At 38.8% G+C, this 16567-nt stretch overlaps 3 protein-coding genes and 3 long non-coding RNA genes across 6 annotated transcripts; all 6 read right to left on the reverse strand.

The window, feature by feature from the left end:
• Positions 1-143: 143 nt before the first annotated feature.
• On the reverse strand, positions 144-1931 carry LOC145903513 (uncharacterized). Its single transcript, XM_082991598.1, has 7 exons — positions 1765-1931; positions 1533-1628; positions 1258-1344; positions 1036-1152; positions 859-948; positions 747-788; positions 144-481 (listed from the first exon to the last, which is right to left on the reverse strand). The coding sequence occupies exons 1-7, from the start codon at positions 1862-1864 to the stop codon at positions 372-374; spliced, it is 642 nt and encodes a 213-aa protein (XP_082847724.1). The 5' UTR covers positions 1865-1931; the 3' UTR covers positions 144-371.
• A 1007-nt stretch (positions 1932-2938) lies between these two features.
• Positions 2939-5197, reverse strand: LOC145903248 (uncharacterized). Its single transcript, XM_082991312.1, has 7 exons — positions 4958-5197; positions 4643-4738; positions 4345-4428; positions 4100-4216; positions 3926-4015; positions 3808-3849; positions 2939-3549 (listed from the first exon to the last, which is right to left on the reverse strand). The coding sequence occupies exons 1-7, from the start codon at positions 5055-5057 to the stop codon at positions 3440-3442; spliced, it is 639 nt and encodes a 212-aa protein (XP_082847438.1). The 5' UTR covers positions 5058-5197; the 3' UTR covers positions 2939-3439.
• A 734-nt stretch (positions 5198-5931) lies between these two features.
• On the reverse strand, positions 5932-7301 carry LOC145902502 (uncharacterized). Its single transcript, XR_014402612.1, has 4 exons — positions 7133-7301; positions 6894-7010; positions 6653-6718; positions 5932-6317 (listed from the first exon to the last, which is right to left on the reverse strand). It is a non-coding gene; the product is annotated as an uncharacterized LOC145902502 (long non-coding RNA).
• A 993-nt stretch (positions 7302-8294) lies between these two features.
• On the reverse strand, positions 8295-10460 carry LOC145903278 (uncharacterized). The gene is made up of 7 exons (XM_082991349.1): positions 10222-10460; positions 9913-10008; positions 9616-9699; positions 9411-9527; positions 9238-9327; positions 9120-9161; positions 8295-8859 (listed from the first exon to the last, which is right to left on the reverse strand). The coding sequence occupies exons 1-7, from the start codon at positions 10319-10321 to the stop codon at positions 8750-8752; spliced, it is 639 nt and encodes a 212-aa protein (XP_082847475.1). The 5' UTR covers positions 10322-10460; the 3' UTR covers positions 8295-8749.
• A 297-nt stretch (positions 10461-10757) lies between these two features.
• Positions 10758-13670, reverse strand: LOC145902503 (uncharacterized). Its single transcript, XR_014402613.1, has 4 exons — positions 12381-13670; positions 12142-12258; positions 11901-11966; positions 10758-11565 (listed from the first exon to the last, which is right to left on the reverse strand). It is a non-coding gene; the product is annotated as an uncharacterized LOC145902503 (long non-coding RNA).
• A 924-nt stretch (positions 13671-14594) lies between these two features.
• LOC145903767 (uncharacterized) lies at positions 14595-15037 on the reverse strand. The gene is made up of 2 exons (XR_014402691.1): positions 14907-15037; positions 14595-14852 (listed from the first exon to the last, which is right to left on the reverse strand). It is a non-coding gene; the product is annotated as an uncharacterized LOC145903767 (long non-coding RNA).
• Between the last annotated feature and the right edge of the window lie 1530 nt (positions 15038-16567).

The following is a 16567-nucleotide window of genomic DNA, read 5'->3' on the forward strand; positions in this document are numbered from 1 at the left end:
CCAACTTCTATGCAACGTTGCGCTGTACTCACTATTTTGATTTCATTAATTTTGTTTTGACTTTTATTAATGTTGGTTTTAACTGCGTTATTTTTGTGTTTTTAGCGATACTGATGATGCCTGCAAACACTGGCGAACGGGTGCGCTTTTGAAATCGTTTATTGTTCAATCATATATCAGGTATAAAAATCACACAAGCTTTACTTTTTTCTGCTATTCAGCATCTTTCATAAAAAGGAATAAATTTGCTACAAACATTGAAACTTGCAAAAGATATAGCAAACAAACAACATGCTTTAACAATAAAAAGACAATGTAAACACGATACAAAGTAAGTGGTTGGATTAGGATTTGCTTATCAGGAATGTTAGTTACTGATTCCAGTTAGTCTCAGTAACATTTCCCATCACACCAAATATGGATCCTTCGATGGTTGCACCTTGAGCGTTTGTCACCTGCCTTTGTGCAGTTGGACGGGAGGCTAAATATTGATATACCAATTGTACCACACTTTGATGTCATACATTACGTCACCAAATAAGTTGCACGGACGATTAATGAACACGTCGTTATAACGTTCAATTTAAAATGTAGTTAGTTTTTTTGGAGCCAAGCTTTAAATTTTTTTTCTTTAGCAGGCTAAATGATGCACTACAAAAAAAGGCTCTAGCGTTTCCATTTAATCTGAAATTCACACAATCTGACAAGTAAACACAAATCTTATTCTTTGAGAAGAATAAACTTACCCAATGGAACGTTCCTGTCCTGCACTTGTTGACTGGTGGTACCTACAATAAAACATTAACATTCCATTAAAAAAATACGTTTTTTATTTAAATATGGTGCTGTGGTTCAAACCTTTTTGCACGTCACCCATCACTGCCACAGTGGAATTCTTTATCTTTGCCTCCTTAAAGTTGTTGGTTTGTTCCTGGCAGTTGTTGTGTTCTGGTAAATATTTTAGCGCTTTGGTATTGCAATGGAGCCGTGTCAATATCCATAGACTTGGAGGTCATACTATGGGCATCAATTTACCTTTGGTTGATCTGTTTATGTTAATATCTTTCTTGGCAGTATTAAAATTTGGATTTCCGTCAATGGCGCAATCTTCAAAGACCGTTTTGGCAGCCGGTTCGTCATACGACTTATTTTCTGTCAGAATCACAGTTTTAGTTGCGTAATTTGTGGGTTATTACTGCAATCATATAACAAAATTGGCATATCCAAACAAATACAGCATGCTTATAAAACAGTAACCTGTTTCTTCTTGCTTTAAATTTGATGAAGCGTCTGGCCTCTCTCTGGATGCCGTTTGTTCTACGCCCCTAGAAGTTTCCTCCAAACCTGAAAGTTTTGTTCAATGCATGGTAAAGGTAACCCGACGATGGTTTCAGTTAATACTGAGCATATTCAGTGATGCATATTCAGTGATAGTTACCGGTTACAAACGCAAAGTGATATTACATAGGTTGTTAATGTACAAACCATACATGAAATTAATTATTATACTAAAGCAATTAGTTTATATTTACCTTCCTGAGGCCCCACATTCCCCATCACCGCTGCCGTCGAGTTTGTGATCGTTGCACCAACAAAGTTGTTGTTCTGTATTGTTGACTCATTGTGAACTGTAACAACATTGTGTTTAGCTGTAAGGCGTATTTATTGCGAATCTTAGATTCACACGTTATGGATATTATGTATACGTTTTCAGCGAAAAAAGGTTTTTAAAAGATCAAAAAAAGGTAAATAACTTCCATACACCTGTTCGATTTTGGTTGATATTTATATCCCCTCCAGCTGTATTAACAGTTGCGTTTCCACTTATCTTGCATCCTTTAAAATGAGTTTGCGCAGAAGACATATTGAATTCAATCCCTAATACTTTTAAACGTTTTTTGTTTCTGTGGGTACAATTCAGCTTTATTCAGCTTTCTAACTAAACAAAAATCAGACAACTTTCAAATCGTGAAACAGTACTGCGAAATTATACTTTCAGCGGGCCTTGTCTGTGGTGTTGTTTGTATGCCTCACCTTGTGTGCACATTCACGAAAAAGAGGAACTGCTGAGTTTCGCTTGTTGTTTTTCAGGCAGCTATTAACAGGGACATCCCCAGGTTAACACCGGTAAAACAAATTACAAGTTGGGGAATTTTTGTGTGCTGAATTGATTATGGCGCTTTATTCAACTCTTTATTGCCATTTTGGTTATCGCTATGCCAATTTGGTTTGAATGTATGTGAATTTGCAAAATGGGTTAAAGTGTACAAAGGCCAATCATTGTTTTGCTGAACAACACGGTTCAAAAACCGACATCGAAACTGACGCGCTGTGAACAGAAGAGGTAGTAATTGTTACAACGCAAAACTGTATCAAGTTTCGTTCCACATTATATTGACGTGACGTTCGAATTGCGTCTTCCTTTAACAGCATTGAAGTGGCGCAAGATTGTAATGGAGTAGGGCAGGGATATTGTTTTAAGGCTGTAGGCTTTTAGGGCTGAAGCAGTTGAGTGGGTGGGATACAACAAAGAGCGGTGGCTCACCTCCAGGGGAAACACCACTCGGTTCAGTACACATTTTGCGGCGGACGATGGTGCAACGTCTGAGTATATTTGCCCACGTAGCTAACAAACTAAACAGACCACCAAGAACGAATCCATTTTCATTAATGTGATGAATTTTTTGTGGATTTAGTTGACCGATAACTAATTTCTATGCAGTAAAACGCGGATAGCACAACTTGAACTATGACCCCGATTCTCGAGCATGCATTGGTGCAAATTATGTATACTGCGCCCAATTTCTACACAACGTTGCCCTGGACCCACTATTTTAATTTCATTATTGTTGATTTTCTTGTATTAGTATTGGTTTTAACTGCGTTGTTTGTGTGTTTTTAGCGATACTGATGATACCTGTAAACACAAGCGAACTGGTGCGCTATTGAAATCGTTTATTCAGTGACAAAAAAAACTCGGTAATAAGAAACACACAAGCTTTACTTTTTTCTGCTATTCGACATCTTTTATAAAAAGGTATAAATCTATTGTTAAAAATTGGAGCTAGTAAAAGATCTAGCAAATAAACAACATGCTGTTAACAATATTTGCAATGCCCTTAACGTTGCCGATGCATACAATCCATTCATTTACTTGCTCCATGAGATGCAGAATTTTTAGTTAAAAAAATGCCACAATAACATTATTAAAAACGGAAAATTAATAAAATCGACATGAAAGCTAAGGAAATTGTCAGCAGTAAACATGATCCTGGCATAGAAAGGTGTATACAAAACCATGTACAGTAACCTTGAAAGCGAAGTAAACACGATACAGAGTAAGCGGTTGGATTAAGATTTGCTTCTCAGGAATGAATCTTTGGCTTGGTCATTAGTTTTTGTTTTTCCGCAGTTAAACTGCAATAAGTTGCGAAGTCAGTTACTGCTTCAAGTTAGTCACAGTAACATTTCCCATCACACCACATATGGATCCTTTTATGGTCGCACCTTGAGCGTTTGTCACTTGCTGTTGTGTAGCTGGGCGGGATGCTAAATATAGATATACCAATTATAACACACTTTGATGTTACACACTACGTGAGCAAATAGGTTTCATGGACGATTAATTAACACGTCGTAATAGCGTTCAATTTAAAATGTAGTCAGTTGTTTTGCAGTCAAAACTTTTTATCGGTAAATAATTAATTACAAAAAGAATCGAGAGTCTCCATTAAATCTTAAATCCACACAATCATCGAAACATAAACATCTGTCAAAAAGTCTCATCCTTACGAAGAATTAACTTACCGGATGGAACATTCCTGCCCTGCACGTGTTGACTGGTGGTACCTACAAAAAAACATGAAAAAGTTATTTAAAAAAATATTTTCTATGATTAATAGGATGTTTTTTTTGTAGTCCGAACCTTTTTGCACGTTGCCCATCACCCCAACAGTAGAATTCTCAATCCTTGCCTCCTCAAAGTTGTTGGTTTGTTTCTGGCTGTTGTTGTATTCTGGGCAAATGTTACAGCGTTTTCATTTTGCGTTGGAACAAAAAGGTAGTCGACGTCGAAGTCACACAATAGGCATCAAATTACCTTTGGTTGATCTGTCGATGTTAATGTCCTTCTTGGCAGTATTAAAATTTGGATTTCCGACAATTTCACAATCGTCAAAGACGGTTTTTGCTGTCGGCTCCTCATCTATTTCAGGTTCTATAAGAAATGAATCTTAGAACATTAACGGTTGACACAATTTATCGCGAATACATGTAAACCACTGCAGTTTTGTCAACTGTAACCAGGGTGATGCAAAAAAAACATTAGTCACGAACAAGACTAACCTGTTTCTTGTTGATTTGATTTCAATGAAGCGACTTCTGGTTTCTTATTGGATTGCGATTGTTCAACGCTTCGAGGAGTTTCACCTGAACCCAAATGCGCATAAGCAAGATATACTGTACTTGAATATGTAGCAAAGTCAGCCAACTAGATACGCAAAACGGAAAAGAGGTAGATGCCACACACATGTAGTGATAGGAACCAGCTTACAAATACTTTAGAAAAAAATGTTGGTATAGGCATATAAAAGCGCCAACTCGTATCATTTTGTATGGTCACAACATTGGAAAAATTGTATACCCTCTGCAGGTCCCACATTGCCCATGACTGCTGTTGTTGAGTCTATGATGGTTGCACCTCCAAAGTTGTTCTCCTGTATTTTCGACGCATTGTGAACTGAAACAACATTATGTTTAACTTTTGTTATCTAAGGCGCATGTGTTGTTCCGAAAGAAAAGGCTGATCCAGCTAGGCTGCAAGTGCCTCGGCTGTACAGTCTGTAACATAATTGCGTCGTATCGCGTTTCAGATTTGAACTTGATTGTGGTATTTTGTTCACTGTTACAGCGAAAAAGGTCTTTGAGATCAAGAAATATATCAATGATTTCCACCCACCTGTTCGGCTCTGGTCGATGTTGATATTGTTTCCGGCTGTGTTAAAAGTTGCATTTCCATTCATCTTGCAACCTTTAAAAACGGTTTGAGCAGAAGACATAATGAATTCAATTCCTAATGTTTTCAAACAGTTTTACTTCTGCGTGTATAATTCAGTTTTATTCAGCTTTCTAAACGAAAAATCAGATAGCTTTCAAACCCTGAAACAGTTCAACTTTACTGCGAAATTAACCTTACAACAAGTGGCCTGTAGCTAACCAACCCGTCTTATATGCTACTCAACATTAGCAACAAAGAGGAACCTTCTGAGTTTCACCTATGACTGTTCAGCGCAGCTACCAGCAGGGACTTTCCCAGGTTATCACAGGTGAAGCAAATTAGTCTGACAATAAGCTAGTAGCATACATGCACTGCTTGTATATAAAAGTACCAAACAAAGTGGGAGATTTTTTCATGTTAAATTGGCCATGGAGCTTTATTCGACTCAATATTGTCATTTTTATTGTCTTCATGGCACTTTAACTTGGATGTGTGTAAAATTGCAAAATTGGTAATAATGTACAAACGCCAATCATGGTTTATTGGACAACACTTTTTCAAAACAGACGTAACAAACGGACGTAACAATTACGTTATTATGTACATATCGAACTGGCTCAAAATTGTAATACACTAAAGAAGCGATCTTGATTCAAGGCTAGGCCTACGGGGCTGGAAACAGTTACACGGGTGGCATACGACAAAGGAAGGTGACCCACCTGCAGGGGAATCACCAGTCGGTTGTGTTTAATTTGAACAATCGGTGGTGCAACCCTGTGACGTATTTCTGCCCACGCCGTTAACAAACGAAAAGGAGTCGTTGTGTGGGTGCAACTAGTTTATTTTTGACCCAATGTGTTTTCTCAATATGATGCATTTGTTTTATGGACTCATTTGATCTCAGCGACAATACTGCGTCCAACATCTACACAACATTGCGCTATGCCCACTGTTTTAATTGCATTTCAACTTTCAACGAACAGAACAAAATTTTGCTATTTACGAAATTATGCGACATCGAATGTTTTTGATAAGGCACGGCATGTGCAGGGGCTATTTTGCATAAAATTTGGAAAAAAGAAAGACACAGTTCGTGATTACCGTTGGGGAACTAGGTGTAACAAAATGAATACACAGATTCACATCAAAGTTGTGAAACAAAAAATCACATAAAGATAGCACCAGAAATGTTACAAAAATGTTCGTATAGTCCCCGTTGAACTGTTGAGGTGGCTTTAGTTACATGACGTTGATAGGAGCTTGCAAAAATGCGTAATATGCTGGAAATTCGTTTAACGTTACTCACGCCTGGTCCCACCGCCTGCAAAATACAATAGCATAGACAACGACTCTTATCCGCAGCAGATCGACAACATATGACGACTGTATAGGGCATAACTATGCATTTACGCATTCTATCATAAACTTACAACTATCTCTCACTTAGCATTACACCAGATTATGAGTGGAAATTACGTCAATGTTTCCGAATAAAACATTTCCGCGGAATCCTGCAAGGTTTTTTTCACCCTCAAGACGTCAGAAACGGCAAATAAACCAGATTCAGCCCGAGACAAGTTAGTGGAAGCATTTATATTTATTTGTAAAACCCTAGGGTTGAGCGGAACCTAATTTGTGAGACGCTTGTTTACGTACCACGTTGTTGTGAAGCTGTCTGATATAGGTGCTGTTGGGAATTGTCGCTGCTTGGTGCTATTTGGTCTGAAAATTCATATGTTATTTAATATAAGAAGTACACACGTGCTCGCGCAAGGCGTATAGTGGAAAACTGCATTGTAGTACTTTAAATATAACAAACCAAGCTATTGGAAACCACGGTTCGAAATGCATATTCTTAATCATCCTTCTGTGTACTGGGTACGTGACGTGAGCTTACTTGGTCCTGATGTTTGCGGTTCGCATTCACGACTTCCGGAAGTTTCCCCACTTGCCTGGCCTCGGTTCGCTTGGTTTTGCGGCGTTGTGGCTGCTGGCTTATTACTTTCATTTTGTCCTACATAAAAAGTTACACATTTGAAAGTCGTACTGAACGCAATGCATGAAAAAATTACACTGGGATTGGAACAGGTGTTTAATGAACAAAACCAACTAACCAAAATTTACCAAAGTTCGCACCTTTTTCGCCTTGATAAACGGTAATGCTCTCCTTGGAGGTATTGAATGTGGGATCACCAGTAATGCTCGAGTTCGTAAAGTTTACCGACATTTCTTACCAGACGAAATCTTTTCAATTGTAACACAATTTGTCACTATTCAAAATAAGCTGTACAAGATAACAGTGCGAAATAAAACATCGCGCGCACAATTGATTCACGGATTAACCCAAAAACCTAACGAAAAACATGCATATTCGTCTCCTATAACGCCCACTATACTAAACTTAGCCATTCAGTAAAACAGCCAAGCTTAATGCTGAAGCACACAGAGCTTCTTCTTTTTTTCAACGGTGGCTTGAAATCTGATATAGCTAAAGCCGTCGTATCTTTGTTTGCACGGGTGAATGCTTCGCTATACTTGGGCCACATGTATGGTTTAGTCTTGTGTTGTACTTTTTTGTTCTTGGTGTGTGTGTGAAAGGCATGTCTTTCGGAAGGGTTTGCTCAAGGTTTGACAAAGGCAAAAAAAATTTTTAGACAGCTTGTGGGAAAGAAAAATGAACAACACCCCACCCACCCCAGAAGAGGTAGTAATTGTTACAACGCAAAACTGTATCAAGCTTCGTTCCACATTATATTGACGTGACGTTCGAATTGCGTCTTTTCTTTAACAGCATTGAACTGGCGCAAAATTGTCATGGAGTAGGGCAGGGATATTGTTTTAAGGCTGTAGACCTTTAGGGCTGAAGCAGTTGAGTGGGTGAGATACAACAAAGAGCGGTTGCTCACCTTCAGGGGAAACACCACTCGGTTCAGTACACATTTTGCGGCGGACGATGGTGCAACGTCTGAGTATATTTGCCCACGTAGCTAACAAACTAAACAGACCACCAAGAACGAATCCATTCTCATTAATGTGATGAATTTTTTGTGGATTTAGTTGACCGATAACTAATTTCTATGCAGTAAAACGCGATGGCACAACTTGAAATATGACCCCGATTCTCGAGCATGCATTGGTGCAAATTATGTATACTGCGTCCAACTTCTACACAACGTTGCGCTGTACTCTCTATTTTAATTTCATTATCGTTGATTTTCTTGTATTAGTATTGGTTTTAACTGCGTTGTTTGTGTGTTTTTAGCGATACTGATGATACCTGTAAACACAAGCGAACTGGTGCGCTATTGAAATCGTTTATTCAGTAATAAAAAAACTCGGTAAAAAAAAGGTATAAATCTATTGTTAAAAATTGGAGCTAGTAAAAGATCTAGCAAATAAACAACATGCTGTTAACAATATATGCAATGCCCTTAACGTTGCCGATGCATACAATCCATTCATTTACATGCTCCATGAGATGCAGAAATTTTTTAGTTAACAAATGCCACAATAACATTATTAAAAACGGAAATTATTAAAATCGACATGAAAGCTAAGGAAACTGTCAGCAGTAAACATGATCCTGACATGGAAAGATTATGTACAAAACCATGTGCAGTAACCTTGAAAGCAAAGTAAAAAACGATACAGAGTAAGCGGTTGGATTAAGATTTGCTTCTCAGGAATGAATCTTTGACTTGGTCATTAGTTTTTGTTTTTCCGCAGTTAAACTGCAATAAGTTGCGAAGTCAGTCACTGCTTCAAGTTAGTCACAGTAACATTTCCCATCACACCACATATGGATCCTTTTATGGTCGCACCTTGAGCGTTTGTCACTTGCTGTTGTGTAGCTGGGCGGGATGCTAAATATAGATATACCAATTATAACACACTTTGATGTTACACACTACGTGAGCAAATAGGTTTCATGGACGATTAATTAACACGTCGTAATAGCGTTCAATTTAAAATGTAGTCAGTTGTTTTGCAGTCAAAACTTTTTATCGGTAAATAATTAATTACAAAAAAGAATCGAGAGTCTCCATTAAATCCTAAATCCACACAATCATCGAAACATAAACATCTGTCAAATAAACACAAGTGTTAGGAAGATGTAATTTACCGGATGGAACATTCCTGCCCTGCACGTGTTGACTGGTGGTACCTACAATAAAACATGAAAAAGTTATTCAAAAAAATATTTTCTATGATTAATATGATGTATTTATTGTTGTCCGAACCTTTTTGCACGTTGCCCATCACCCCAACAGTAGAATTCTCAATCCTTGCCTTCTCAAAGTTGTTGGTTTGTTTCTGGCTGTTGTTGTATTCTGGGCAAATGTTATAGCGTTTTATTTTGCGTTGGAACAAAAAGGTAGTCGACGTCGAAGTCACACAATAGGCATCAAATTACCTTTGGTTGATCTGTCGATGTTAATGTCCTTCTTGGCAGTATTAAAATTTGGATTTCCGACAATTTCACAATCGTCAAAGACGGTTTTTGCTGTCGGCTCCTCATCTATTTCAGGTTCTACAAGAAATGAATCTTAGGACATAGACGGTTGACACAATTTATCGCGAATTTTAAAAAAAAAACATTAGTCGCGAACAAGACTAACCTGTTTCTTGATGATTTGATTTCAATGAAGCGACTTCTGGTTTCTTATTGGATTGCGATTGTTCAACGCTTCGAGGAGTTTCACCTGAACCCAAATGCGCATAAGCAAGATATACTGTACTTGAATATGTAACAAAGTCAGCCAACTAGATACGCAACACGAAAAAGAAGTAGATGCCACACACATGTAGTGATAGAAACCAGCTTGCAAATACTTTAGAAAAAAAATGTTGGTAGGCATATTAAAGCGCTAACTCGTATCATTTTGTATGGTCACAACAATGGAAAAATTGTGTACCCTCTGCAGGTCCCACATTGCCCATGACTGCTGTTGTTGAGTCTATGATGGTTGCACCTCCAAAGTTGTTCTCCTGTATTTTCGACGCATTGTGAACTGAAACAACATTATGTTTAACTTTTGTTATCTAAGGCGCATGTGTTGCTCCGAAAGAAAAGGCTGATCCAGCTAGGCTGCAAGTGCCTCGGCTGTACAGTCTGTAACATAATTGCGTCGTATCACGTTTCAGATTTGAACTTGATTGCGGTTGTACTGTTACAGCGAAATAGGTCTTTGAGATCAAAAAATCTATCAATGATTTCCACCCACCTGTTCGGCTCTCGTCGATATTGATATTGTTTCCGGCTGTGTTAAAAGTTGCATTTCCATTCATCTTGCAACCTTTAAAAACGGTTTGAGCAGAAGACATAATGAAATCAATTCCTAATGTTTTCAAACAGTTTTACTTCTGCATGTATAATTCAGTTTCATTCGGCTTTCTAAACAAAATTACAGATAACTTTCAAACCCTGAAACAGTTCAACTTTACTGCGAAATTAACCTTACAACAAGTGGCCTGTAGCTAACCAACCCGTCTTATATGCTACTCAACATTAGCGACAAAGAGGAACCTTCTGAGTTTCACCTATGACTGTTCAGCGCAGCTACCAGCAGGGACTTTCCCAGGTTAACACCTGTGAGACAAATTAGTCTTACAATAAACTAGCAGCATACATGCACTGCTTGTATATAAAAGTACCAAACAAAGTGGGGGATTTTTTCTTGTTAAATTGGCCATGACGCTTTATTCGACTCAATATTGTCATTTTGATTGTCTTCATGGCACTTTAACTTGGATGTGTGTAAAATTGCAAAATTGGTAATAATGTACAAACGCCAATCATGGTTTATTGGACAACACTTTTTCAAAACAGACGGACGTAACAATTACGTTATTATGTACACATCGAACTGGCGCAAAATTGTAATACACTAAGGAAGCAATCTTGATTCAAGGCTAGGCCTACGGGGCTGGAAACAGTTACACGGGTGGCATACGACAAAGGAAGGTGACCCACCTGCAGGGTAATCACCAGTCGGTTGTGTTCAATTTGAACATTCGGTGGTGCCACCCTGTGACGTATTTCTGCCCACGCCGTAAAAAAGGACTCGTTGTGTGGGTGCAACTAGTTTATTTTTGACGCAATGTATTTTCTCAATATGATGCATTTGTTTCATGGACTCATTTGATCTCAGCGACAATACTGCGTCCAATATCTACACAACATTGCGCTGTGCCCACTGTTTTAATTACTTTTCAACTTTCAACGAACAGAACAAAATTTTGCTATTTACGAAATTATGCGACATCGAATGTTTTTGATAAGGCACGGCATGTGCAGGGGCTATTTTGCATAAAATTTGGAAAAAAGAAAGACACAGTTCGTGATTACCGTTGGGGAACTAGGTGTAACAAAATGAATACACAGATTCACATCAAAGTTGTGAAATAAAAAATCACACAAAGATAGCACCCGAAATGTTACAAAAATGTTCGTATAGTCCCCATTGAACTGTTGAGGTGGCTTTAGTTACATGACGTTGATAGGAGCTTGCAAAAATGCGTAATATGCTGGAAATTCGTTTAACGTTACTCACGCCTGGTCCCACCGCCTGCAAAATACAATAGCATAGACAACGACTCTTATCCGCAGCAGATCGACAACATATGACGACTGTATAGGGCATAACTATGCATTTACGCATTCTATCATAAACTTACAACTATCTCTCACTTAGCATTACACCAGATTATGAGTGGAAATTACGTCAATGTTTCCGAATAAAACATTTTCGCGGAATCCTGCAAGGTTTTTTACACCCTCAAGACGTCAGAAACGGCAAATAAACCAGATTCAGCCCGAGACAAGTTAGTGGAAGCATTTATATTTATTTGTAAAACCCTAGGGTTGAGCGGAACCTAATTTGTGAGACGCTTGTTTACGTACCACGTTGTTGTGAAGCTGTCTGATATAGGTGCTGTTGGGAATTGTCGCTGCTTGGTGCTATTTGGTCTGAAAATTCATATGTTATTTAATATAAGAAGTACACACGTGCTCGCGCAAGCCGTATAGTGGAAAACTGCATTGCAGTACTTTAAATATAACAAACCAAGCTATTGGAAACCACGGTTCGAAATGCATATTCTTAATCATCCTTCTGTGTACTGGGTACGTGACGTGAGCTTACTTGGTCCTGACGTTTGCGGTTCGCATTCACGACTTCCGGAAGTTTCCCCACTTGCCTGGCCTCGGTTCGCTTGGTTTTGCGGCGTTGTGGCTGCTGGATTATTACTTTCCTTTTGTCCTACATAAAAAAATACACATTTGAAAGTCGTACTGAATACAATGCATGAAAAAAATACACTGGGATTGGAACAGGTGTTTAATGAACAAAACCAACTAACCAAAATTTACCAAAGTTCGCACCTTTTTTGCCTTGATAAACGGTAATGCTCTCATTGGAGGTATTGAATGTGGGATCACCAGTAATGCTCGAGTTCGTAAAGTTTACCGACATTTCTTACCAGACGAAATCTTTTCAATTGTAACACAATTTGTCACTATTCAAAATAAGCTGTACAAGATAACAGTGCGAAATAAAACATCGCGCGCACAATTGATCCACGGATTAACCCAAAAACCTGCATATTCGTCTCCTATAACGCCCACTACACTAAACTTAGCCATTCAGTAAAACAGCCAAGCTTATTGCTGAAGCACACAGAGCTTCTGCTTTTTTCAACGTTGGTTGAAATCTGATATATTTAAAGCCGTAGTAGCTTTGTTTGCACGGATGAATGCTTCGCTATACTTGGGCCACATGTATGGTTTAGTCTTGTGTTGTACTTTTTTGTTTTTGGTGTGTGAGAAAGGCATGTCGTTCGGAAGGGTTTGCTCAAGGTTTGACAAAGGCAAAAAAAATCTTTTAGACAGCTTGTGGGAAAGAAAAATGAACAACACCCCACCCACGCGACCTTGACACGCACCAGTAAACTTCACGCTTCCTTGAAATTGGTAAAAGGTCACTGATAGTTACTGTTATTACAAATGTCAAACAAAAGCTGAAAAACCACTCATTTGTGCATAATCAAATGACGAGGTAAACACCCCCAGGAATGTTATAATTCAATCAGACACGACACCAATTAATCAAATAATTATCGCAAACCTGCCGCCAGCACGTGCCGACATCACGTGCCTCAACATAAGTCCACACTCCACAGACGTGCCTAGATATATCTTCACACCGTCTAATGTGTTCTGCCAAGCTTATTAATGATAGATACGTAACACATCTTTTGTTGTTGTTGTTTTGTTTTGTTTTGTTTTCAAAAAACAAAAAAATGTAAAACTAGTTGATATAAAAGGAAAAAAAAATGAAAAGTTTTTCTTCCAGTTGCCGATATGTGTTTGTCTTTTTGCAACGCCCGTACCTTCCATAGGGCCGGTCATATGACCAAGAATGGTTCCACCGGTCCTTCGTCACGTCACCAGTCGAAATGATTGCTGCAAGTTGTTGTGCGTATTCGATGACGTTTGCGAGAAATAAAATGAATTGAATTGAATTGAATCACATGCCTCTTGAGACCCTTGAACTCAATTTTGGACTTGTATCTTGCCTTACAGCACATATTAGAAAACCGAACTTACAATACTTGCAACACTTCTGTAACTGCATACAACAACGTGCAAAACAACTTACAATACTTGCAACACTTCTGTAACTGCAAACAGCAACGTACAAAACAAGGCTATCCTTTGCCGCATAACTTGTTGACTTTTCGATAACAAATTCAACCTCCGCCCATCCCTTATTTGTTCAACGGTGAGTTGACTCTGGCGAAACAGCATAAAGCGATACGAACGAATTCAACATTGGTGGCATGGTCGCGGTCGTGCTAATTTTAGGCCTGCTGCTTTTTGAGTTTCACTTCCTAACACGAACGGAGTGCACTGCAGGCAAACAATACAATTTTTCATTTCATAGGCTTTTCATCAAGCGCAATATTATGCACACACGGGATTCTTGGTCAAGCGGTCCATTTTATTTCGACCAGTTTAACATTTTTGCTGATTTTCAAGTAAAGATCATATCATCAAAAAAAACAAGCGGATGGTAAGTGGTTATCGAATCGTTTATCTTTCTGCAAGACTTGTGGACCTATCACAACAACTTGTTGCATAATGATCGGGTGGATTGTTTCCTGTGCAGTTCCCACTGTAATCGCACATTTGAGATCGATGTAACGTTTATGCAGTTTGGCACATAAGCGTTGGTTGATCATACTAACTCGTGAGTCGTGACTAGATTTGAACAGGCAAGATACAAAAAGAACGGTGCTCAACCAGGCGGGGAAACACCAGTAGGTTCTTTGGAACTGATGGCGCAATACTTTGTCCTGTACCTACGCTGCTATACAATTTCACAAAAGTCCAACTACGCGGTGACTCTTTTCAGGTCATAAAGCTTCTTTACTGTAGATTGGGCGCAATTGACACCAAATACCCCTTCACAGAAACTGTTTTTCGCGGATAAAACTCTGTTTATTTGTAGCTCTGTTTTAATCAACACCCTTGTTTTCCTATGTATATTCTGGCTAATTCGTGAGGTTACCAGATACCTTTTTAAATACACCTTGACTGAAGAAGCAAGTTTGAACTTATAATCGCGTTCCTTTAAAACTGTTTTATTGAGCGAGGCGAAAAAGAAGCAGCACATACACACACAAAAAAGCCGGATTTATTTACAAATGTACAGTTCTTCATTTCTTTAGTGAGGGATGGCATTGTAGAAAAACAAAAAGCAACCACAAACATTTTACAAGAACTTGTTGGTATCGCAACCTGATGAGTCAAGTACGTTTCTCTCTCTCCATTTGTCTTTTATGCAGAAGCGATCTGGTAAGTAAAGGATTAGTTTGAAAACCAACGGGAACAGAAGATTGGATTTACCTTGTTTATTCACAAATACATTCATCTTGTTATAGCAGAGCGTTGGCGTACAGTTCCCAGTTCTCTGCTTAATGCTGGACAGGGCTGTGTCACGCAGTAGAAGAACTACATTTTCCCTTCTTCGTCGACCAACCAAATAAACACGCGAGGTACTTTACCCATATAGAGAATGAATAATAAATTCTGAACGATAAACCGCAACACAACACTAAACCATATATGGCCGACGGATAGCGAAGTATCCATCCATGCAAAGTTATAGGCCAAATCAGATTTCAAGCCACCGTTAAAAAAAAATCTTTGTATGCGTTTTTACCGAATAGCCAAGGTTAGTGTCGTAGGCGTTAGGCGAAAAATACACAATACAAGATCAAAGTAGTGATGTACTGAACCCTCTAAAGTCAGGCGAATCGGCCAAATCATTTGTGACGTCACGCAAAGCGCGTATGCTTTTGACAGAGTTTTACTGCAAGACAGACAGTCGTGCTACAACAGGATAGTTGTTCAAATTTTATCGTAGTTCTATGGGTTTTAAGGTTGTCTTGGCCCTCGTTGGTAGTTTCCAAGTGTATTACCGATCCTATACCAATACATGTATGGTATTCACAAGTATCCATTAGGTCCACACGCTATTGTTGGTATTCCAGAACGTTTTTCTTGGACGTCAAGGACCTATGTGGTAATTAAACCAGAAAAATCCTGTTTTCAAGGCCCTTGCCTCTGCAATAATGCTCCTGGCAACTGTCTGCTTGTTTCCTCATGACCGTTGCTGGATCTTGTGACTTATACAGGGACCTAATATTCATCAAAGTTTTTTAGGACTTATTGCTCCTAAATGAGACAGTACACAGCAAGGACTTGTTGAGCCTCATGGAACATCTTGTGACCCTGCAAGGGGATAAACAGCCCAACTAATTTTGGTACTGCTATGCAGACGAGAGATTGGCCTTGTAGAAAACCAAAAAAGAACTCATTAGTGAAACGATCATGAGGTATTCAGGCTTGGTAGCCCAAGCAATGCAGCCTAAAATGAGGCTGATCCAGCTAAGATGCATTGTCTGGGCTGCCATGCCTGAATACCTCATGATCGCGATACGTTAGCTGTGATCGCCAAGCAAGGACCTGCGCAGTGGGGCGATCCTGCCTATCATGCCATTGCATGTAATATTACTGCATAGAGAAACGATTCATGTTTGTGTAAAAGCCGATTTGCAACTTTTGTTGCTCTTTCACTCCAAACAATGTCCAACCGGGTGAATTAAATGCCCCCAGGGGCCAAAATTGCATCGGTCCAACAACCAATTTTGATCAGAATGTGTAACTGAGGGATGGATCTTTAACGAAACCACAAATAAATGTGCACCCTTCCATTGTGACAGAGCACTACACGGTGGCTATTTCCAATATGTGTCCTAAAAGTTCGGTTTTGGCCGAATTAAAACATATTATTCAGCCGAAACCAAATCTTCGTCAAAATCGCTGATTTGGCCGAATAAATTCGCCAAATTAAACCTTCGGTACATCACATAATTTAAAGTGTATGCTCTTACATTCCAAGAAAAGAATGTCCATTGCCGTTCTGTTGGCCAATTTAGGGAGACAAATTGGCTTCTTAGAACTTGTGGCATTTCATACAGTTTTTAATAAACTTGTAACATTTA

Source organism: Ascidia mentula, chromosome 5 (assembly GCF_947561715.1).
Source record: "Ascidia mentula chromosome 5, kaAscMent1.1, whole genome shotgun sequence".
NCBI lineage: Eukaryota > Metazoa > Chordata > Ascidiacea > Phlebobranchia > Ascidiidae > Ascidia > Ascidia mentula.